The sequence below is a fragment of the Rattus rattus genome, chromosome 6 (genome assembly GCF_011064425.1).
Source record: "Rattus rattus isolate New Zealand chromosome 6, Rrattus_CSIRO_v1, whole genome shotgun sequence".
Taxonomy (NCBI): domain Eukaryota; kingdom Metazoa; phylum Chordata; class Mammalia; order Rodentia; family Muridae; genus Rattus; species Rattus rattus.
In genome coordinates, this window is record NC_046159.1 from 143,219,476 (window position 1) to 143,245,092 (window position 25,617).

General features: G+C 37.1%; 1 protein-coding gene across 1 annotated transcript in view; it reads left to right on the forward strand.

Moving 5' to 3' along the window:
* Positions 1–25,617, forward strand: part of Sema3d (semaphorin 3D) — a 191,221-nt gene that overhangs the window by 139,682 nt on the left and 25,922 nt on the right. The window contains exons 9-12 of the mRNA XM_032907050.1: positions 9,071–9,185; positions 10,235–10,304; positions 14,713–14,857; positions 25,343–25,565. Of these exons, the coding sequence (XP_032762941.1) occupies positions 9,071–9,185; positions 10,235–10,304; positions 14,713–14,857; positions 25,343–25,565 (553 nt within the window). The remainder of the gene's footprint in view (positions 1–9,070; positions 9,186–10,234; positions 10,305–14,712; positions 14,858–25,342; positions 25,566–25,617) is intronic.

Consider the following 25,617-nt stretch of genomic DNA (forward strand, 5'->3'; position numbering starts at 1 on the left):
AATACATTTTAACTGCTTCCTTGTTCCCACACCTGTAATGGTAAAGACCATACATAATAGATGTCTCTTAGTCAATATTATCCCAGAAGTCACTTGGCATACATAGACACATTCCTATATTCTTCGTAACTGGATTTTAAAATAGAAGACTTGGATCTGGAAAGTGTTAGCATATTAAGCTACTTGAAAGCATAAACCTTAGGCATTGTAGAATCTGGATCCTTGGCTTTGAAAGCCATTGGTATACTGATGAGTCTTGAGTCTAAAAGTTCCTGAAATTGTTTAGAAAGGCTTGTACATAATTTTTGTCCTATGGTAGTTTGGGAAGGAGAATTACCACCAGTCAAGGTAATGATAATGATATTTTGATTAAAAAAAGCTGTTTCTGTGGGTAGACAGATATCTATTATCCTAGTACTTGGGAACAAATAAAACATAATGAAGAGTGAGGAGAGTTATAGATTGGATAGGAAGAGGAAGAGGAAGAGAAAAAGAAGAAAGAAAGGGAGAGAGAGAGAGAGAGAGAGAGAGAGAGAGAGAGAGAGAGAGAGAAGACCAAGAAACTCAATGATGTTAGAATGATGTTACAGTCCAAAACTTCAGGTATGATAAAGATTTAAAAGGCAGGTTTGACAGTCAGTCAGTAACCAATAACCTTTGCTTGGGGGATATAAAAAGTCAATTTGATATATACCTGCTTTCCTCTTGTAACTTCCTTCATTTTTAATCTACCCAACGTGGACACCCACATCTTCCATGACTATTGTACCAAACAAATGTCAGGTTTACGTGAGAGCATTTGGATTTCCCAATGATAATGGTCAGGAAGGTATTGATGTGTAGTAGATTTCTTGGTGTGAGCCCTTAAAAGTCTGATGCAGGAGACTTGCTTGTGAGAATGAAAACTTTGCTTTTTGTATATAAAATGTGTGCTCACACATATTATATACTATATACATAGCCTTTTAGATCTAATTCAACTATTGGAACTTCTACACCTGCTGAAGAAGGTGGCAGTTGTATCCTGTGGCTAAACTACCAAGTTGTATAGGCAACAAATAGCATTGTATTAGGTTTCCATTGGTTTAATTGAATTGGACAAAGTATTTCACTTTGGAGTCCAGGCTGTCCTAGAATCCATTGTGTAGTGCACACTAATTTCAAACTCTCACAATTCCCTCTCTCTTCTTTCTGGGTTTCAGACATATAACATCATGTGCAGCTCACATTGTATTTGTTATAAATGTAGAAGTTACTGTTAATTTGATTTCATTAAGAAAAAAGGATTTGGTTTGTTATTATGACAGCAGGTACTCACAGAAGCCAGAAGGTCATTGACTCTCAGGAGCTAGAATTACAGGAAGCTATGAACCACCGGATATGGGTGTCGGGAATAAACTCTAGTCCTTTGGAAAGACAGCAAGTGCTTTTAACTATTAAGTCACTTTTCTAATCCTGTTTTTTCCTCATTTAAAAATAATTGTGGTTTGTAAATGTATACCATTTATGGATAAAATCAAACTAATTTCGATCTAAGTCTGGTGAAAAATTACTAACAATGAGAACTATATATTTTGGCTAGAACATATGGCAGGGAGAGATATCAATTAACATATTATTCATAACAATAAGTAAGGAGAATACCTTTATGTACAAATCCTTTTTCAATGTAAAAGTGATTTTCACCATACAAGGCATGGTTTCTAATGAATTATCTATCATAAAAACCATGGCTGTACAATCTAACCACTTAAAAACCTTTCATACTTAAAACGAGGTGATTTCCCTATTTTATGATTTTCAGAATCCTTGGTAAGCTCTATTAAATTCTCCACTCTTGTTGAACTCTCAATATTTTGAAGCACAAAGCAGGCCATCTTACAGCTCAAAGAACTTTTGTCATAGATAACACACTATGTAGATGCCCATGGTCACAGCAGCACGAGATAAATTTTGGAAAGATCTCTGTCTATTTACTTTGAAATGCAGCACTGTCGGATACCACTGTATCTAATCTATACAACATCCCCCAGTGTGTGTGTGTGTGTGTGTGTGTGTGTGTGTGTGTGTGTGTGTGTGTGTGTGTGTGTGTGTGTAATGCTGGTCCCTTCAGTGGGGCTAGCTCTCAGCTTTGCACCTCAAGGCTGTTTTGATTACTGGTGGATTCCCTTCATTTTTGGAAGCATTGTGGCAGGCTTACTTACACAGCCCACTCTGAGTTCCAGCTGCAGGCCATGCCAATTCTCCTTTTGTTTTGAGCACTTCCTTTTGTCCATGCCAGGAATTCAATTTGGATAGCCCTGACACATAGCTTGCCTAGGGGTCTCATTAATAGCTGTTTGCTTCAATTCCACTTGCATTGTCTGTTTTGATATATAGCCCTATTTGGACAATCGCTGCCTTTGAAGATTTGTGTTTTTAGCCTGATGACACTTTCTGTACTTATTGATCTCCTCCGAGCTGTGGCTTTCTGCTTACTTTTACTGAGTCACTTGCAACCTAAGTGAGAGATTTAGTGCCCCCGTTGCAGATGTGCTTTGCCTGTACTACCATCTGCTTTCCTGTCCGAGGAATTCCTGGGAAGGGATTTATAAGGTTTGCTGAGGCTTTTAAAACAAAAATTAGCGAGCCTCGATACTACCCACAAGCATGCCTGTGTTTACCCAACTCAACCTGCTAATGCTTAGACACTAAATTCATTAGCATAATGCATTACCCATGCCCTGCATCTCCAATGATCTGAGTTTTTGAAATAGAGAAACAGGTTTTCCTCATTCCCAATGATGATCTCCACCAGAAAGTCACAAGCAGTTTCCTGTAAATGTTAATAAAGAATCAAATTGACAAACTAAAGCAGGAAGAAAACTTTTCCTTGAAACCCTATGTAGGCTTTTTTTATAGATAACATGATATAAATCTAGGCATGGTGGTGCGTGCTTGGAATCCCAACTCTTGGGAGACAGTGGCAGGGGGATCAGAAGTTTAATGCTGTTCTCTGCTACATAGTGAGTTCCAGGCCAGCCTGAAATACATGCGACTCTGTCTTTTAAAAATCGATTAATATTAGCAGACTAACTTTGTGAGTATACAGATTTTTCAAATCAAAAGGCCGTAGAGAATAATACACTCCAAGAAATTAGGATGATAATAGGTTTATCAATTCACCATTGATTAAAACTCCAATATTTGCTCAGAGTTTTTCATGTATATTCTTGTGCAAAGGAAAGAGGGGAATTCTATGAAGCATTGAAAGGCAAACCTCTTTCCTGTGCTGCCTTCTCCAGTTGCTCTCATCTACAGCATTTATTCCTGTATTATACTCGGAACTAACAAAACTGGTTTTATTTTGAAGTGGGATAAAACGTAGTATTTTTCAAAAATGAAAATATTATTCTACACTGGTGTTACTATCTCTTGGAGAAAAATACACAGTTCATCTCTAGACTACGACAAAGTCAGCAGATAACATTAGGGAAATTTAGTACCTTTACTATTTGAACTTAATGAATGTGTTCTTTCAATCGCTCATATTCTTTATCTGATATGCCATTTCTGATTAAAAATATGCCTCTCACAGGCTTTAAATAGTCCCGTGCTGAAATGTGTTAAAGACTGCCACTGCTCAAGGAGTTAACCAGGGCTTCTACAGACACTGCCCAGTTTTCTCTTCTCTGTGGCCGCCCAGGCTGGACTAAGTTATTTCTAGGGACAAACTAGTTTTTGGAAACAATAAAAATGTTTTTATCTAAGTGAATGAAGAATGTTAAAGATAATCTTGACTCAAGATAGCAAATTTAAAGGCTTAAAACTGTAATCAGAACATAAGAGAAATAATCTGAAACCTGGAATAAGGTCCACAAAGTCTCATTTGACATAGACCTGGAGAAAGAGGGGGAAGGGGAATGGAGAGAAAAGAGACAGAGAGAGTAGGAGAGTAAGGCAGTAGGAGCATAAGAGAATAGGAGAGTAAAAGAGTAGGAAAGTGAGGAAGGGCGAGCAGCCACTCTTATAGTGAGTCTGGCGTACCTGGCTATTGCCAGGTAACTGTGGGCCAGAGCCTAGAATGAATGCTAGCAGCAGTACTTTAGGGATGGGTGAAATCACTTGCCACCAAGCATGAGAGCCCAACGTTTGAAGGAGAGAACTCATTTCTTCAAAGCTGTCCTCTGACTTAGAGATGCATGCTGTGTCTCCTATAAGCCCTTCCCCCAAGGAAAGAAAATACATGTTTAAAAATGCACTACAAAGAAGAGAGTTAATGAGGATTTTTCTGTACATTGCAGGAACCAATGTATGTCAGTAAGCTATACCCTTCAAAAACAAATGAGAAAACAAATGTCATCCTTTCCCAGTTTTTCATACTGTCTTTTTTGTAATAAACTGTAACTGTAGCTCCTTACAAATTGTTCATGGGAAGAACAACATAACTCTTCCAAACACTAAAAATGAAAATAAAAGGGCAAATATTGATATAATAGCAATATTAATTTAGAAGCAACTCAGTTAAATATTCACATGACATTATAATCAGCAATCCTCTCAGGCGAGTTGCTGAATCAAATGTAGAAGCCTCAGTGATTCACATAGAAATGGGTGAAATGGCACAAGAAAGGTGCCATTGTCTATTTTCCTAAGAGACTGAAATTATAGGCACTTGTGTCTTTGGAAAAGAAAGCCTGTCACAGAGAACTGTCTTCTCTTTACCAACATCAGACCTATTTGGCACCAACTCTCTACTGCTTACAAAGATGCCAGCCTTTCTGATACTTAGGAATCTTAAGTAAGTTCCAGGTAGCTAGACACCCAAAAATCATTATCTCCACAGGGGTGGTTAAATATGCTAGGAGCATAGGGAGTGGTACTGTTAGAGGGTGAGCCTTCTCGGAGAAAGTGTGTCAGTGTGGGTGTGGGCTCTGAAACTTCACCCAGTGCTGAGGAGTCGGTTTCTTCTGGCTGCGGTCAGAATAAGATGTACATAGAGCTCTCAGGTCCTTCAGCACCACCCCTGCCTGAATGCTGCCATGCTTCCTGCCATGATAATGATAGACTATATTTCTGACCTAGTAATCCAGTCAAATGTTATCCCTTCTAAGAGTTGTCTGGGTCATGGTGTCTTTTCACAACAATGTAAACCCTCACTAAGACACCAACCTACTAACAGTTGACAGCTGAGGTCCCTTAAAAGTGAAAGCAAAATTGTACCTGTGCAAATCATTAAAAGGGGCGGGGAAGGAAACTAGACACAAGTATCTATCTATATACATGCTTTCCAGGCGTTCTGCCTACTCGGTACATCTCCATCCCTTAAACATGTGATTTCAATATATTCTCAGATGCTTTGGCAATTTCATCGATTTTAATTACAATGGAAGGTCAGTTAATTTCCCTAGATCTTTCTTTTACAGTAAAGAGGAGAAACTGACAATCCAAGGTGCTGACAGATCCATAAAAGTTATGGTAAACACAGATTAAACCATATTTAGCACATGAACCCAGAGCTGTGACCCACAAGATCACAAGACACCCTCATAGAAGCTCATGTGTGACACCCTTGAACTCCTTCACATGTCTGTTTAATATTTATATGGGCCTACGTTTGCCTGCACAGAAGAAATATGTTTTATCCGTGAGGATGCATGGTGACTGATCTACTCATTACTAGGTCAAAACAATTCATAATATATTGTCAAAACCCAAGCAAGTGACTAAACACAGGCATTCTCTTTCGGTACCACCCAGCTGGAGCCCAGGAGGTCAGGCACATTTACCTTTACCTCTTTGTGTCTTTCATGTGCGTCTTTGAGTAGAGGACCTCACAACAAGGAGGCTGTGATAACTAGAGTGGGGCACCCAGAACTGACTGGTGACCATGAGCTGATGTTTCTGACATCTCAATGAGAAATCTTTGTGTTAGTGAGACTGCTGACTTCTTTAGAACCTCACAAAAGTAAGCGAAGACATGACAATTTAGTGTAAGAGTGATTATCTCCTTTCAGCCCTCTTCTGGGCTTAAAGTTCTCAAAGGGGATTGTGTGGGTTTGCAAACAAACACAGGGTCTGGGAGCTGGGCAACAAAGTCAGACTGACACTTCCTCGTAGAAGAAAAAGTCTGGTGCAGAGAACTTCCCGGGCTGGATTTCTCTGTTTGCTTTTATCTTTTGTTTCTTAAGTGACTAGACAAGACTTCTGGGTAGGGAGGCAAGAGCAGGCAAAGTTTCCTTTGTTGAAATATTGAAATTTTTAATTGTCAAGTTAAAAAACAAAACAGTGTAGAAATTTCTTTTTAATCAACAAATCTGGAGCTAGTCAAGTTAGAATTTCCTCATGTTTACCATAGATGAGAATTGAAAATAGAAGAAAGAGGGAATATAAACATTTGTTGACATTTCATACAGGTATATTTTGAGAAGAATGATACTTTCTGAAATATAAGCATTGAAAAAGCCATATTTAGATACGTCTGCCTTTAAATCTTCAGAGACATCAGGATTGTCAAATAGCTAGGTAGAATATTGTTTAAGCAATGTTAACCAAATAAGAAAAATGCACAAAAGAAACTTAAGAGCAGTTATAGACATGCCTATTACTAAAGTGACATTAAAGTATGCTATGTGGTTTTCTCAAAGACAAATATAATTATTTCATTTCTTTCCTAATTACAATCTCTGAGCGCTTCTTCATTGTGTACTTAATAGCACACAGGCACCTTGGCTCCATATGAAAGCCTCCCTTGGTCTTCTCCTAATTTACTTTTCTAACGTTTTCCTTCACTATTTTAATTGATCCCAGTTTTCTTCTAAGCCATCTTTGTCTTCTTTCTCTAAGTGTGTTTTGGATTGTTCTGTCTGTTGTGCTTTTCCCCTATTTTCCAGCCCCTGGGGCATTTCTGTAACTAATCCCTTTGCATGTACCCTGACACTGACTGTCTTTGTGAAGACCTAGTATCAAGTCTGCCTCCTTCCACACACCTGTCTGCATTTTCTCAATGGACAGGAACTTCAGCAAAGGCTCTGTATCCTTGGCTCCCCAAACTTGTTTAAGCAACTATGTCAATGTCATTTGTAAGGCCAGTTATTTCTTAACTATTAAATATGGGTATTAAACCCCTGATAGGAGATACATAAAAGAATATTCTAATAGGTGAAGGAATTAAGAACTTGATTTTCTCATAATAACTTAGAACAACTAAAATTAAACACTCTCATAAATTTTATTGTCATGAAAAAGGCAGAAATTCTAAACTGCCTTCCTGATAAACAAAACAACTAAAACCTCACCAAAACCCCTTCTATGTTTCTTTTGATTTTTAAGCACTTTCTATATATACCATTGTGGTTTTATTGTAATATGCATATGCATATAAATATTTATTTATATGTGTAACCTCAAGCACATATGCACTAACCTACAAAAAAATTCTATTGTTCATAATGCCTTGAAATCATCTAAACTTTAAAGGAAAAGAATAGTTGTTGAGTGTGGAGGTACAACCATTTAACCCCAGTTCTGAAAAGGCAGAAGAAGGAGGATTCCTGCCAGCTTAAGATAAAATGGTCTACACAGTGTTCCAGGCCAGACGGGGCTACAAAATGAGAGTCTATGTCAATTTTTTACAAAGAACATGTGAGGAAGAAAATCTATGAGATTTTATGTTTTGTCTATTAAGTGCATGAAGTGTATTTTTAGTCAAGATCAATGTCTTTAAAGTTTAGAATTATCTTTTTCATTGTATTGTTACTTGTTATAATTTTAAAAAGTTAATTAAGAAAATAATAATTATTATTTAATTTTACTTGTCAATAACTATCCTTGTTGAGTAGGGAAGATTTTAAATGAGAGTTGTATATTGTGAAACTTTGTGCTTGATCTTAGTTTCTCTGAAGATGTGAAGCTCTCTGGTCCTCTTTCTGTGTTGTCTTTTTTCAAGAATAAATGTGTATGTGTGTGCACATACATACATATGTACATACATACATACATACATACATACATACATGGAATCAATTTTCTTGCTTAGGGTAGTGATTCAGATATTTTTCTTCAGTTTGCTCTAGATCATAGGAATTAAGCAGCCCAGAGGAGGTAGGTTCTAGATATTCAAATATAAAGTTCGTCAATTAACTTTTCATTGACTTTTCTAAAACCTAGAATGAGGAAAGGCAAAAGATTTAGGTAACATATAGTTAAAAGTAAGTAAGTTAATAGGAAGTGAATTTCAGAATATTTTTAGTGAAATAAAATGTTTAATGTGTGCATTCCATGAATCATCTGCATTTTATTTATTATGAGCACCAGAAAAATCTAATTTATTCAAATACATTTCTTAAATCCTATAAACAGTGCACAAAAGAACATAATTCTGTTTATTCTATTTACTTGATATGAATGCTTATATTTGGCTTGATGCTTAAAACCATTTTAAATAAAAAGCTTTTTAGTGGAAGCAATGCATACAGATTAATATTAAAAATATTTTCTTATGTATGTATGTGTATACTTACATTTCCTTTATGCTTATTTAGTAACTTATCAGTTTGAGAAAGAACACTTTTAACTCTATAATGAAACCTATTTTTAAAACATTAAAACATGGTTCTCAAATACATAAATGAGACATGTCTTTTTCATGGACACTGAACTCAAGTTGCCTGGCAGTATACTAAATATACTACACGAAATTTTCCATCAGATCATCAAAATAGCTGAATTTCAAGTCATTAATCATATTTATTCAATGACAAACTAGAAACGTATTAGCATTTTATATGTCATGGAACAAAAACTTGGCAGACACAGGATTGATCTCAGCCTGCTTTAATTACTGCCGTTTTGCATGCATCTACTCATTCATGAGAGTGAAATTGCTTGCACTGCACTCACTTAAGCATAGAAATAACATTTACGGTTGAGTGACAAACAAACCTTTCCACTACAGAGATGAAGTGCATTTTCAGGCTCCGTGCCTTGTAAAGGTAATATTAGCAAGATACTACCTGTAATGCCTGCTGGTTTTGCGAGTTACAGATTCGTATTGTTAACTTTTTAACCTTTCTGTTTTCCATTCTTTTAGAATGATGTGGGTGGGCAGCGGAGTCTGATAAACAAATGGACTACTTTTCTTAAGGCAAGACTGGTTTGCTCAATTCCTGGAAGCGATGGGGCAGATACTCACTTTGACGAACTTCGTAAGTCGCCTATCCCTTGTCTCTTGGAGAAGTCTAGCTTCTTAGTCAAATGATTCAACATTTATTTTACTTTAGCATCAAATACTCAGATGCACACAAAACATAAATAAACACGGCCTTAGGGAATTGTTCTTACTAAATTGACATCCGCACAGGTAAAGCCCTTGTTTTCAGTATAAAGACGGAAATATAATGAAGTATTCCTTTACGTGAAAGAGCCTCAAATTAAATAAATAAATAAATAAATAAAAACTACAGTAATGGGAGGTGATGTGACTAGAAATCCCTCTCTTATCTTTTCCCTTGTTTCCAGCAACCTTCTACAGGTAGGATGCTTGGATTCCTTGTTCTGACAATGCCCTCTGCTGGGGAATATGGAAGCCTTCTTGGTCATGATCATCTGACTAAAATCAGATTCAGAGAGGCTCCAAACTGACTTCTTTTTCATTTCTTCATTTTTATTCCTCTTAAATCTAGTCCTGGAAAGACATTAGCTGCACATGTCACATTATTATCGTTTTATATTTTAATTTTTTATGAGACATGCAAAATGAATAAGACCTCCAATGACTTAATAAGTATTATGTGATCTACTCATATTGAAAATAAGCACACCCATATCTCACGTAATCCTATAAAACATTCTAGTACTTCTTCAATATCAGCGCTGTATTCACTACACAGGCAGCTATTTTCATATTGAAATATTAACTTGAAGCCAGTACAGAAGAACACCATGTTTTTTAAACTGGTGAGTAATATCTTCCCTCAGTCTCTGGTTTTGATTTTATATGAAGTCACATATTCTTAATTGGAAAGAGTCATGGAGACTTCCAATTGAGTCATCTCTTTCATACTTGTATGCAGTATACCAATAGAGGTTATGTCACATAGCTAGTGAGAAAGCTTTTACCCTTAATTCCTTAATATTGTGTGATACATTTTTATTTTGTAACATACATTGAGTTCATGAAGTATTATATATTATTAAAAGCAATGGTAATACTATAAAACAAATATGTGATAAATAATTATTTTTCCATTAACAGAAGATATTTACTTACTGCCTACGAGAGATGAAAGAAATCCTGTTGTGTATGGAGTCTTTACCACAACCAGGTAGGTTGAACACAAGGCCCTTTTAAAAGACTTTCAAACCTCTGAAGAGTTGTCTTGTAAGGAATTAGGGTACAGGATCCCATGACTTGGCTAGGCACTGCCAGAATCCAAAAGGCAGGCTGCTGAGAAAGGGCAGGGAAGTTGAATTTTCAGTGTGGCCTAAGATCTCAGCAGTAAAATCTGTAGGTATGTAACTTGAGACCGGATTGAATCAGGGCCACCAGGATTATTGAAAATAATCTCCCCAAAGTCAACCGATCATGTATTTTGATCATATCTATTGAATACATTCATCTTAGTTACTAACTTCATGTTTGAATAGTTGGAGACGCAACAGTGAATGTGGTTTGTCTGTAGTGAAAAATGAGACTCTCTGCTGCTACGTCAAACTCTCATACCTGGCTAGCAGAAGACACCCCGTCCTGAAGACACTCAGTCCTGTATTTTTCACTTCAAGATTTAAAAAGCAGTTTTGTGTGTGTGTGTGTGTGTGTGTGTGTGTGTGTGTGTGTGTGTGTGTGTGATGTTTATGTGTTTGTGTATGTGAATGTCCATGGAGGGCATCTGATATCTGATACTTTAGAATTGAATTTACAGGCAGTCATGAACTGTCTAAAGTGTTGGAAACTGAATTCTGGTACTCTGCAAAAGCAGCAAGCACTCTTAAGCCTGAGTCATCTCTTTTGACCTACAGAGAGTGTATGTATTCCTTGAAAATTTTATGCATATGAGCCAAATAGTTATTTGCTTTTTTCCCAGGCATTTATAGTCTAATGCTAGGCTCTCCACTACACGTTCAGCCCCAAACTAGCCTAGCTATATTAGATACTTTTGTCATTACTCTGACCAAAAACCGCAGAGAACACTTATCGGAGAAATGATTCACCCTCCAAAGATTTAATCCATTATGGTAGAGCAGGATGCCCCGGGAGCTTTCTCATACTTGAGATTATAAAGTAAAACAAAACCATGGCGAGAAGCAGAGTTGAGGTCCAAGCTTCAAAGTCTACTTCCAGAGAGCCACTTCCTCCAGCGAGGCCCCACCTCTCGAAATAGTATTACCAACTTGAAGTCAGTTGCTTAAACCAAGAGGCCTTTAGGAATACCCATGTTTACATTATAAGACATGCCAGAGGAGCTTTTAAATTTTCCTTCATGGCTCCATAGCGCACATGTTTTTATCATTTGACATTGGTTTTCTGTTTCTTAGAAATCTATTCCTATTTGTTCTTTTTTACACCAGCATAGTAGCCTCTGTCCTTATTACCACGGATAATTTTAACCCAGTCCCCTAAACGTCCCTGTTGTTTCCAGTCTACTTTTGCTACACATGATTCATCAACAACTCATCCAAGCTCATGCCACTTCACATATGAAAAAGTATATAGCTAATAAGAAGTCATAGGATAAAACTGTTAGATACAAAAAGCATATATATATTATAATATATAACATATATATTGCTCATTATTAGTGCTTTCTATATAGAGGCTGGACTAAGGAGAAAAGTGAATGAAGAACTGAGTTAATTGACAAAGCTGTAATCCATCATAAGATGAGAGCATTCTTGACTTAGAATCTCATCATACCACAAGCTCTCCTATGTGTACCCCTCTGTCACCAAGTTAGACATGGCTGTTCTCATTATTCCACTAACTTACCCTTTAAGATAAGTTGCCAGTTGCTATCAACAAAGCTATTCTGAAAGTTTCCTTATATTTATACCTATATTCTTTGACCCATCCAGCGGATCCAATTATTTGGGGTCCCGAAGAGGCGTTCTACCTGCGGGTCAAGGGGGTGGAGAGAAGAAGGAGACCAAGCAAAGTTCTGTTGGCAAGGTCTCGTCTATTGAGAGGAATGTACAACATTTAAAGCTCAGAGGCAGGAATTGAAGATTAGGGTGAGGGAGTATTGGGAAGTGCCCAAGAATATAAGGTGAATCACTAAACTGCAAGATATCCTCCTTAAACAAAGAGGCAACAGTCTTCCGGGGACATGTTCTTTGAAAAGGTAGAACCCTTCTCAGAATCTGCTCAGGGACATGCGGTGTTGCCTCAGGACGAAACATCCTGTGATTGCCCCTAGAATCTTCCTGGAAGAGGACTTTTGTCCAACAATCTCATAATCTTACAGCAGCCACGTTAGGAGTGAGCTTCTGTGGCCATACAGCCAAGAGTCACGTAGCCACCTTGAGCTATGCAGTCACAAAGCAGCCAGGCCCAAATCCAACATGGCTCCCTACAATTCTTATCTGACTTTTGTCTTTTACAAATCATTGAGGCTCTCCTCTGGCTTCAATGAGATTGTAGCGTCATTCACAAATATCTTACAAAGGCATGCTCTCTCTTGTCATCGTCCTATTTAATTTGGTTGCGTAGGTTTGACTGTGTTAAAAGACACAGACATTTCCATTGCATGCCTAGAGTATTTTGAGTTTTGCATATGTCTTCCCTTAACTCTTTATCATTGTACTTTGGCATTAGCATTGGAGGACTTAGTGGTATTGCTATCAACAGAGAAAGGAATGACTCTGGTATCTCCTTTTAAATAAATTCTTTAAGTTTATAGCTTATATTTTTCCTGTAGTAAGATCCTCATGAGAAGAAATTGTCTAAGGACTCAAAATACATTTTAAAATAATATTTAATTAATTATGACACTTAAGATGAAATATTTTAATATGGACATTAAGAAGACACCCTAAGAGCTGTATTTTGAGGATCCATTTTTCTATTAATGTGCAATGCATTTAAAAAAGATGCAAAAGGAGCAAATTGCTTGTAGTGGTTCAAGTGTCTCAGCTCTAGTTTCTTTGGCCCCTTTCCATTCAAAATCTTGCTTTGAAGTCAATGTGTTCCACAAGCAAGATTTAGATATGTGCCAGGGAGACAGAGCCCCAAGATAGTGCTTTTATTTTTTTTCTTCTCCTATCAAGTTTCTGCCCACCCAGAGTGTGAAGTTATAAGTCGGGTCTTTGTTCCTGGCGTTCTTTGTTGTTTTATTTTTAATGCTTCCATGAAGACTGAGGTAATGTTGGAATGCAAGTCATATCCTTTGTCTAGTGAAAAAAAACATAATTAACCTTTAATAATGGTGCATTTTTTCTTTAAAATATGGCAGGCAGATATGTCATCATCACAATATCACTTTCCTTCTAGACTTTTTCTTACCATTACCTTCTGATGTTTCCCACTCATAACCATTCTGATAATATTAATGACTGAGCCTCTCATGCTAAGGAATTATTAGCTTGCTGGTATAAAGTCAGAATGATGTCGTTTGGGCAGAAAGGTTCATCTTAATTTTAATAACAGACTTTGCAGAATGACTTATCCTGAAAGGAAATGCATTTTGCTTTGCAGAAATACAACAAGAAAGAAATACCAGATGTCTCCTAACAACTGCCATCTTAGAATTGTCTTGTAGAATTTTAGAGTTTCTGTGGAAATTTTCCTGTTTAGTATTCCTGCTAAAACCACATGATTATGATCACATTAAGTGTTGAGTAGATGGCTATAATTCATAAGCCCGATTCAAGAAATAAGTTTATTTCTGCCTTAAAAACCATTTTAACAAAATCACGCTAACAACTTGTTCAAAGGGATTTGCAATCGCTTTAAGTAGATGGATGATTGCCAAGAAGGTGGCTTAGTCAGTATTCACACTTGTCACACAAGCCTGACAACATTAGTTCTCAACACACAAGACAATCAAGACAATCAAACTTGTCACTCAGAATTACATGTCATACACAAATAATACAGTAATAAGAAATAAAATGAAATGTTCAAAAAGGCAGATAAATGATCCTGTTTTCCATACATCCAAATATTTTAAACATAGTGTAAATTTTTATATTTAATATTTATAGGTATAATAATGACTTCAAAATTATACAATGTGTGAGAATTGTGCCTAATCATTTCTACACTACAGTTTTTATATCAATGTTTCTTAAACTGGGGATCATGACATTTTTGGGAGTCAAAGGACCCTTTCACAGGGGTCCTGTATTTGATATTCTTACTATCAGATGTGTACAATATGATTAATAATAGTAACAAAAATAACAGTTATGATGTAGCAATAAAGATAATTTTATGGTTGTGTGTCCCCGCAACATAAAGAACTATCTTAAAGGGTCATAGTCTTGGGAAGGTTGAGAACCACTCATTACCCGTTCCGTGGCAATTCTTGACAGCCCATCTTGATGCATGCTTCCCTTACCTACTTGTAAAGTAGTTACCATCATCACATGTCAGTCAGGATTACTTGCCTATAAGCTCCTTAGGCACATATTCTGCAATGCCTGTCAACTGGAGTATGCGACGTATTTTCCACACATCTCTTAGGTACAGATATGTGTTCAGTGGGCGAATGAATGGATCATCTTCCTCTCTTTCAGTTCCATCTTCAAAGGCTCTGCTGTCTGTGTGTATAGCATGGCTGATATCAGAGCAGTTTTTAATGGTCCCTATGCTCATAAGGAAAGTGCAGACCATCGTTGGGTACAATATGATGGAAGGATACCTTATCCCCGACCCGGAACGGTATGTACCCAACATAAAAGTGAATTGTTTTTCTAATGCCATATTCAATTTCTAATTCTAGTATTACCAACTATGCCATTTTTAAAGCCACATGTGCTGTTGATTTTGAAATAACTATCTGTTTATAGTGGTATGTTAGTACTTCCATTATTCAAATAAAGTTAGAGAATTTTTAATGATAATTTTAAGTACTAAAGAACACACTGGACTATAACATGATGATTGTATTATGATAGCATTACAACATGTGACTCAGATATGTCAATTTACTTGTACAGAATGCAAATTTGACAAATTAGATGAATGTCAACTGAGGAATTGTTTTGTTCATATGTATCTGCATATATCTTGCATACATTTCTAACATGTCTTAGGTTTTTTTTTAAAAAAAGACTTGATTGTTTAAAATGGTTCATTTACATGATCTCCTTTCTTGATATGCATCTGTCTTTATTATGCTGAAATTTGAGATTATATACCATCCTTAGAGTAGAAGAAATTCTTAATAACCTCTAGTTCAAGACAATTCGATGGCATATACTTGTAGTAACAGCAGTCTGAAGAATGTAGTAAGATTTCAAATTTGGGGACATCCACTATGCTGGCTTGAAAGGGAGGAGGAGGAGGAGGAGGAGGAGGACTATCTTTGTCCAAAATTATTTTCATGTGATATAAACCATATTTAAAGACAGATGATAAAAATTAAAATGTGTTTTAGAATTTATGCATTTGCTTAAAAAGAAAAACAGAAGCTTGGGAGATGGTTCATGGAGATGTGCAATTGGGAGGACCTGTGTTTTGATCCCCTGGAAACCAAATAAAAACCTGGATGCTGTGGTGCATGCCTGTAATCCGACTGTGGAAGAGGAAGAGATAGGAAGGTCTCTTGGGCTTTTTGGCCAACCAATCTAGCCAAATCCCTGAGCTAAAGGATCAGTGAGAGGTACTGCCTTCAAAAGTAAAACATGAAAATTGACGAAGACAGCCACGTAGATCCTGACCTTCACACCCTCACACGCAGATGCATAGATAAACATGTTAACACAGACGTGTGCACACACACATATGCACACAAATCACTGAAGTGCACACCCCCATATATGCATTGTAAATGAAAGGTTCTTCAAAACTTAATATCAAGGAGGTTAGTCTCCTATATATCTATTTAGGTACTATTCTAAATATTTCCACCAAGAGATTTAACAATAGTCATCAAAAGAAATTGAAAATTGATAAATATTTTACTAAATATTTACTTTTAGTATTCATTCTTAGAGGGACAATAATTGTTTCTAGGGCTTTCTTAATTATCTTTCTGGCTTCCTGTTATACAGCATAATGAAACCTGTATTATTCCACAACTATTTGTATTTTCCTCTGATTATTCCTCAATATAAATTTGTTTCTGGGATGTTCTGCCTTGCTTATTTTATTATTTTTATGGATATCATTTATATTAGACTATACATTTATATTAGTATAGTCTTAATCTCTCTAATCAGTCCAATGTTGAGTGGCCTTTTTTTGAGAAAATGAGGAAACACCAGAGATAGCCCCTTGAGAGACCACAGAAATTATTATTGTTATATCTACATCTAGCTTGCAGAATCATTTAGGTGGCTGGTGTCACTTCCGTGGGGTGAGAGGTTACTTTCAGGAGCCGGGGTGACTGTCGGACAACCCCACCTTATGGTGATGACTCAAAAAAGCTGCATCTCTGGAGCTACACAGAAAACTTGCAGGTAGCTTTTCTTAAGTCTTCTCTTGGCCAGTAATTCCTTCCTGCTGACTGAACCCTGGGAGGGGCTTCATGTATCTGCTAAGTCGTCAGAGCTTCTTCAGCTTGATAAATTTTGTGAGCTTCCTGCATTGTATGGACCACAATCCTTCCTCCAGGAGGGAATGTCCTAATGAGGAGGAAATAGTTACATCAATGCTCAGACTGGTCTGGAGGTCCAGTCTTTACGTACTCCAGAGTGGCCTCGCACTGCTGTAGTCTAACTGTATCTGTTAATCCCACCTTGGAAGAATAAGATTACTGCCACAATTTTCTGAGCTAAATTTGAAGCACATTTTATTAAATAATGGACGTGCACCAGGTCCATGACCAGGATTCTCAGACAATGGCCCCGAATAACGTTAGCCCAATACTAAGGCAAACCCCCAATTACTGCGTACTTCCCTTGTTTGTCCAATCCGGGGCAAGCATTCATCCTGTTATACTCTGTTCCGATGTACCTCCATCTTACATGTGATTATGCACATCCTGGGCAGTTGGGACAACCAACCTTATTTATAGAAGTGAAAACGCGTGGTGTGTTATATTACATGAACAGCTTTCAGCATTCCAGGAAGTTACCTGCCCTTGGGCAAGAGGGGCTTAAAGGTTTATCTGCTCTTAGTCAATCGAGTTTACAGATTAGAGGTATTTTTGTTTTCTATATCTCTTAAGCACAATAATTAAACCTTAAAACATAACATTAGCTCTCACAAACTCAGCTCCCAGTCATTGGGATTATGACTCCTATAGGAGTGAGCCACCATTATCAGCCTGTGGAAATCATTTTTCAAATATTACAACTTTTAAGCAGTCCACATTTTAGATTTTTTTTTCATTTTTATTATGAACAGAACAAGGAGCCTGTGATACAGCTTATTAAATTTTTATGTTGGCAATACAGAACTCAATCTTCTTGCCTGAAAAGCTGTGCCCATAGGTTTTTTCCAACACCCTCTATTCTCTTTGATCTATCCCATGATAGCCACTTTATTCTTCTTTGGTTCTCTGAATTGTACATCAGTACTTCATGTATGTAAGTAACAGACTTTCTACGAACAAATTGCTTTACTCAGTGTCATTCTAAAAGCTTTTTCATGCTACATATGATAGAATTTCCCCTTTATAGCTAATAGTATTCCAGAGTAGTGTATGTGCGTGTGTGTGTTTGTGTGTGTGTGCACATGTGAGCACTCATTATCCATCTATCAGGATACACACAGTGGTGCCATATCTTTGCTCTGGAATACCATTGCAATGAACCTAAGAATGATCATACTATAACTTTTAGGTACTGACATGAATTCAAGCCATTACAGTCCTCCTATCCCCAATCCTGTGGGTATTCTAAGTGGAAAGATTTGAGTCTAGAAGAGTATACATTAATTGCAATTAATAATTTTCATACAAAGACACACTGAATTTTATCGCACTCATTAATTCAACACGATTATCAAAATGACTATCTACCATTATTTAATGGTTGCATTGTTTTCTAGTTATAAAGTTAAGTAAAGAAAACTGCAGTGAGGTTTGCTGTCACTATTTCCTCAAGTACTGCCTGAAACTGCTGTAAATATTATAGCAAGCATACAAAATCCTCACTATATATGACACTTCTAAGCATGTAATCACTTCTATGAGATGGTAATAAGCGACTCCCACAAAATCAGAGAATGCATATGTTAGTGCTTTTTCTCAGTGATAAAAGAAGAAGCAAAATATATCAAATATACCAGTCTCTAGTGCTGTATACTCAAAATAGCTATGACCAAAGTTTAGAATAAAATGTGAAAGGAATGCAGATGGTCTGACTTCTTTGTTTCCTTGCTTATTCAGTTGTGTTCAATGACTGCTTATTATTTTATTTGATTATAATGATTATCTTATTTATACATTGCAAATATATTGATGTATTTATAGACAAATTAATTTTAATTTTAATGCTGACATTGAGGTAGCAATTTTGTGTATCTGATGTGAAAATTTTGTTACACGAGTTCTTGTACCAAATGAACTTTACCACTTTAAGGAACCACTTTCATAAAATAAGTGAAATTAAGGTTCACAGACTATCAAATGACTGCTCTTGTAAAATTTGAGAATGTAAGAGTTGGAATGAGTGATAAAGACATCGTAACTCACCCTCTTATTACACTGGAGGAAACTGGTGTCCAGAATAATTAAATAACATACCTAATCTCATATTACCCAACCAGCAGGATGAAAGGGGATGCCGCTGGATAGAGTTTTATGATCACTCTTTTTTACGTTCTTCGATATAATGTTTATGTCTTTCTTAATGTTTCCCTGGTAAATATATGCCTGCATAACCTACGCAAAGTTAGTTATATTTATTTTATATCTTCTCCTGACACACTGTCATATCTGTGCTTATTAAAAGTACAAAATTACAGTTATATCCTCCAATTCAGAAAGTTTATTCAAAATTATAGCTCAACATATCTTATAACTCAAACATTTTCATATGTATGTACATGATATCTCACTACACATTTTTCTTGTTGTTTTGAAGCAGGGTCTTACCATAGCCCAGACAAGCCTCAAACTTACTATGTAGTCAAAGATGGCTTGAATTCCTGTTCTCCTACCTTTCCCTCCCAAATGCTAGGATGACAGATATGTGATAGCCCACCCTGCACACTTCATACATCTTAGATCATCATAGTATTGATTATTTCGCACAGCTGTATATGAGAAAATTATCAATGGCTATCCATTCACAGGTGTTCATGGTCTTGTAACTTTTAAAGTGGTAGATTTCTATTAAGTTAAACTTATTTAAGCTACATGAAGAGCCTCATATATTGTGTTACCTTCTCAGTGATAGCAACAACAATGGCTACTGTTACAATCATGAATTGTATCACTATGGCCTGATCTCTCCTCTTCATAACTATAAGAAAGCTTTGTAGCCCTGCAACACTTGTCAGTTTTATTTTAATATAGTGAAATGTTTCTAGCTAGAATGAGATTTGCTGAATGTAGGATTTGCTTCCTATACATTGGCTAGAGCCTTTGCTTTGTATTTTCTGCATCCACATTACTTTTATGATTGAGCTCTGAATTGATATCCCAGTAGAGACGTCAGTTAAATATTTACTGGCATGGTGTCATTCCCATCTGACTTAATTCTCTTGGTTTTGGTCTAATGTACCACTGTTGATCAATGCCAATTCTCAACTCCTGGTCCCCAGAGTTCTACATTAATAAACCTGTGCACTCACAGATATTTTACCTCGGTGATTCGTCTGCCCTCTGGTGTCTGAAAAGAGCAGCTGAACAAACCAGATTTTCTTCAGATACATTTTTTAGAATTTTAGAATCTTTACTGTCCTGCTTGGTTTAGTGCTGCAAAGTTCCTACTGGAAAAAAAAAAAAAAAAAAAAGCACAATCGGTCACCAGAATCAAACAATCAAACTGGAGAAATCTAAGGAGGATTTGAAGAGAAGTATTGTGATTTTGATAATTGATTTCTTAGAAATAATAGAAATAATTTAAAATAGTTTTAGTAAATAAAAAAGTATATTTTACAGTTATTCTGTGCTGACAAGGAATTTGTGTGTGTGCACACATGTGTGTGTAACTGTGTGTTCTGAGTTTATTTTGTGTGTGTTATATGTACACATGTGTGAATGTGCTTCCAGAAGTCTGAAGTTGATATTCAGTGTCCTCTATTGTACCTGCTATGTTATTATTTTGGAGACAGTGAGTATGGAGTTCACCAGCTTGCCAAGACTATGTTGTAAAATGCCCGCAAGCTGCCTCCTCTGCCTCCAGTGCACCAGAACATGGTTAGAGGCATGTTCACACACGTACCTGTTATGTTCTTTTAATGTAGTCGTAGAGACTGGAACTCAGATTTCTCTCCTTGTGTGGCAAGTACTTTACAGATTAAGCTATCCTTCTAATCCTGATAAGGCATTTTAATAATTTACATTACACGGTGCTTGATAAATTTCAGTTTTAAACCATTTGTCTTGGTTCGGGTCTTATTGCTGTGAACAGACACCATGACTAATATCAGTTTTATAAAGGACAACATTTAATTGAGGCTGGCTTACAGGTTCAGAGGTTCAGTCCATTATCATCAAGGCGGGAGCATGGCAGCATCCAGGCAGGCATGGTGCAGGAGGAGCTGAGTTCTACATCTTCACCTGAAGGAAGCCAGGAACAGACTGAGCATCCTCAGGCAGCTAGGAGGAGGGTCTCCAAGCCCACCCCACAGTGACACACTTCCTCCAACAAGGCTACACCTTCTAATAGTGCCACTCCCTGGGCCAAGTGTATGCAAATCATCACACCATCCTTCTGTCAAAATCTGAAAAGCTTTTATAATGTAGATGTATAAGAAATATATGATTCACTACCCTTAAACTATTTTGCCCCAATGTTCAAATTTTGTAACAATTGTAATTCCCTTATAATTTCTTTCGGGATGACTACTGCTATTACTGTCAAATTATTCTAATTCACATTTAGTTATCAAAATACATGATTGTTCTAACTAACCCTCTCTTTTACTGGTAGACACTGAAAGGAATCATGGGTACTGTCATTGATTTACCATCTTCCTCTGCCAGGCAGACACTGCTCAATTTTAAGTGGCGCACATACTGTGAGAATTTCATGAATTCTTCAGGTTGAAAATTTTCAGGAGAGCTATGCCTCAAGAAACACAATTTTTTTAAAAGATTTATTTATTTGTTATATATAAGTACACTGTAGCTGTCGTCAGACACATCAGAACAGGACATCGGATTCATTGCAGATGGTTGTGAACCATCATGTGGTTGCTGGGATTTGAACTCAAGACCTCTCTTCAGCCTCAAACACAAGTTCTTAAACCTGAAGGGGCTATAGACTTTCACACAATAGCTAACACTATCATTCCCAAAACTAACTAGATCTGGGCTATTTCTCCAAAAACAGTGAGAGGCAAATTTATTTTTAAAATATATTTACTTTTTTCACTGGATTTCAGCTGTTTAAAAGGCACAACCTTAGTTTCTAAACTGGGGTCCCCAATTCTCAAGCTACTCACTAGGTTTAATTGTATTTTGATTATTCTGTTAGAGAACTTCCTGTAAGGAAATGGGAATCTAAAGGAAAGTGGGGGCAGGGCTTAAAACGTTTAAGTTCCTTAAATTAATTTTTGTATAGTTTATTTTGCCCTAATGGCTACGTATTTGGAAAAATCCCTCCTCTACATCTTTAATCTCCAAAACAAAGTCTTTTCTTTGCAAAATTTATTTCAGACTATTGCTTAGATGAATAAGGGGGATAACATTCCACTCAGAAAATTTACGTTTTCAAATAATAATTAAAATCAGACAAACCTTACATATCAGACATAAAATTTTCTGCTTCCTTCCCTAGTCTGCCCCAATAGAAGGCCTGGTTTGGTCTTTCCTTATGTCATGGCTTCCTTTATATTAGGCATTGCTCTGTTTTGTGTAAGGGGATTGTGACACGGAGAAAGCAGAAATCAAGTACAGCATCGAGCAGAAATGCCTTTCACAGCTGCCTGGTGCCTTGCCCTGGCAATGTTCTCTCACTGGATGAAAACTCACTTTTCTTCTTCTTATCCATTGCTTCCGGCTGACCTCCTGAAAGCCCAACACAAGCACCCTGCCTGACCTGCCACACACAACAGAATCACACCTACCTAACTGCAGTTGCCTGACACAGACAGCAGACTGGCGGCTGCAGGGTTGCACCCTGGCACCTCAGGGTTTGTCTAGGCCAGATCTCTCCTTTATTAACTTGAGTATTTTTTTTTTCGGAGCTGGGGACCGAACCCAGAGCCTTGTGCTCCCTAGGCAAGCGCTCTACCGCTGAGCTAAATCCCCAACCCCCCCAGATCTCTCCTCTCTTAAGCTTTTGTGATCTATCCTGCAACGTGTTCGCATTTTAAAGTCTGACGGAAACTATTCTGTTCCACCTTTGTATTGTTTCGAAGTTTAAACTGTTCTAAGAGTTTTTAAAAGGAGTAAGGCGAACACAGTTAACAAGCCAGGATCCCTGCTTTTCCTCGGAGCCAAGTAAATGCTAGGAAGCCACGGGAAGAAACAAAAGATGCTATGGAGAATGGGATACTTAGAATAATTATAGTAATAGTTACAAATTTCAAAGCATACACTCATCGCCCACACCTAGGGTATGGTAAACAGCTTCAGTAGGAATCCTTGAAGGAAAACGATTAACCACATATGGCTTTTATTAGCTGGGGTATTTCTTTATAACTTTTGTTTGGCCTTCATGGGACTTTCATTCCTATTTTACCTGAATAAAAGTTGGGCATGCGTAGTTGTGTGTTGCGTCACACCAAACCAGACACCTACTGGATTGAACAACACCAAAACAACACTTTTGGGTTCAGACTGTCCTACCTTCAACCTCGGGGAGCAATACCCCTAAACCCCAGTCACCCGTGTGAGCACAGCGGTGAGGGCCTGAGATTACCCCTAGCAACAAGGGGCCGAAGGTCTCAGCAGAATGCTGGCCGCACGCCACAGGGAAAGCTGCCACGAGAAGAAAATGTATTTCCACAACTCTTTCTGTGCCTGTCAATAGAAACCAGGTTTCCCTTTCTCTTCTTAGCCCTTAGTTTTTATTGCATGTGGTCCTTCCTTTGAGGGGCAAACTGTGAGGGAAACTGACTGTTGAAGGTTTATATCTCATTTAGTTGTACTCTCTTCCAGTGAAACGCGTGCTTTTTAAATTCCATAACAAAAGTTATGGATCGGCTATCATTAATTTCTGAATTCTGAAATTCTGGATGCTATGTAACTACAGCTATAAAGTCTAAAGATTTTTGTTGTTGTTTCTTTTTTTAAAAAAAAAAATTCTTACGTTGAAGGGCTCTTTCCAATATATCCTGCAGTCAAGATCTTGCTTTTAATGGCAAATCAGTAAGATAGAACTGAAGGTGTTATGAAATATGTGCCCCCTGGGAATGGCCTTTGAGTAAGAACCCAAATGTACAGATTATAATTGGAAAAGAGCTCAGTATTATCTGTATTTACATACATTTCCAGTCCCGATCTACTTAACAAAGGCTCCTTCCTCTATCAAGTTGACAGATTCTCTGTGGTTGACAGGTACGCCCAGAACAGTGACAGACAGACAGACGTTGCCAAACTTAAGTACCAAACCTAATGATATAGGGTGTTCCCATTCTCCCTCACACAGACCTCGGACTAAAAGGCTAGACATTGGGAAGGGATCAGTTTCTTCATTTAAGACTTCTGTAAAGGATAGATACTTTCAACTTAATTGGAAGGTGGACACCAGGGCTTTAAATTTTTTTTAGCACAATCTCTTTGGCAGACATTTTCCTTCATAAAGGCCCATTACAGTTTTATTTGTATGAAATGTGGAGGGAGAGCTATCTATTATCAGTTACCCCAGGACCTTCAGCTAACAATGCACCTTTTTACTTCGGAGAGGAAGGCTTTGCAGCTCTGGTATGATTCTAATTAGTCCCTAGTTTAAATGGCTTTATTCAATTTCTTCATTTTCTGTTATCACATTTTAGAAAAAAATTAAGATTTCTTTAGCTTTTGTTTTTATTTTATTTTGATACCATCAAGAGGACTTTAATATAGCCTTTATCCGATGTCATAAATTTTATTTTATATACTTGTATTGATTAAATATAATTTTATTCCAAAAAAAAAAAACCATTTGTCCATTAAGAATTAAAACGTGATGATGTTATCCTTCTATTACAGACAACTTCCTTGGATGCAGTTTTTGAAACATAAATGAAACATGATATGAAAGAGTATATACCTTGAAAATATTTAAATTTTAACATCATTCCTTCTTTATTTTGGATAACTGAATCTCAAATTTGTTGACTTTTTATCAGTAGTGTTTTTACGTCCGACCACCAGAGGGCAGTTGATGCTAACGCTTCCTGTAATACACGCTCCCAGGAAGCGGGTCTAGGCAGAAAGGAGAGAACCGGAGCTGAGGTGTCTTCTCAGCCTAGGCTTAGAGGAAAGGCTGCGAGCTGGGGCATGGTCTAATTTTCGTAGTAGTTATAGCAGAAGTGTAGAGTTTAAATCTCCAACTCTGAAAGCTCCTTTGGAGCTAATTTTGTGACGTGTTGGTTTGTTCCTTTTAATTTTTAATAAACGTAGTTAAATTAGAAAGGAATCCTATTTTTTTTAATTGAAAATAAAGGCTTTCTTACCTTCTGAGGTTTATGGATCATTTTCATGACAGTTTCACCCATTTAAGCTTTCAGTACCATCATTAAAAACTTTTGAGTTGGGGGTGGGGAGTGGTAATGCGATTTTTTTGCTCTGGAACATAGGCTGGCTTGAACTCTGCATTTGTCTGGGTAGACTCTAAACCTGGATCTTCTTGCCCTGGCCCTGTTTTGTAATTAAAACGGATATATAATCATGCTTGATTTAAAAGAAAAAAATCTTTATTCAAAACAAAAATATTTTTAAGAAAGGAACATAACACTGAAGAAATCTTGGAGAATTCAGGTAAAGTCACAATAATTTTGAATGTTTTTATGAAGAAGTACAGATTTAACTCTATCGGAGCAGTATTTACCACACGTCAGTGATTTCTCACTGCCCAGTCATCTGCTTACTCTTAGCCACCGCATACACTGTTCATGTGCATAGACAGTGGGTTTATTCCTGTACACATTTCTTTTCAGTGTCCCAGCAAAACCTATGATCCACTGATTAAATCCACCCGAGACTTTCCAGATGATGTTATCAGTTTCATAAGGCGGCACCCGGTAATGTATAAGTCGGTGTATCCAGTGGCCGGAGCACCCACCTTCAAGAGAATTAACGTGGATTACAGACTGACGCAGATAGTGGTGGATCACGTGGTCGCTGAAGACGGACAGTATGACGTCATGTTTCTCGGAACAGGTACGAGCAAACCACTCTTTCAAACAATGAAACTGTTTGTTAATGGAGAAAT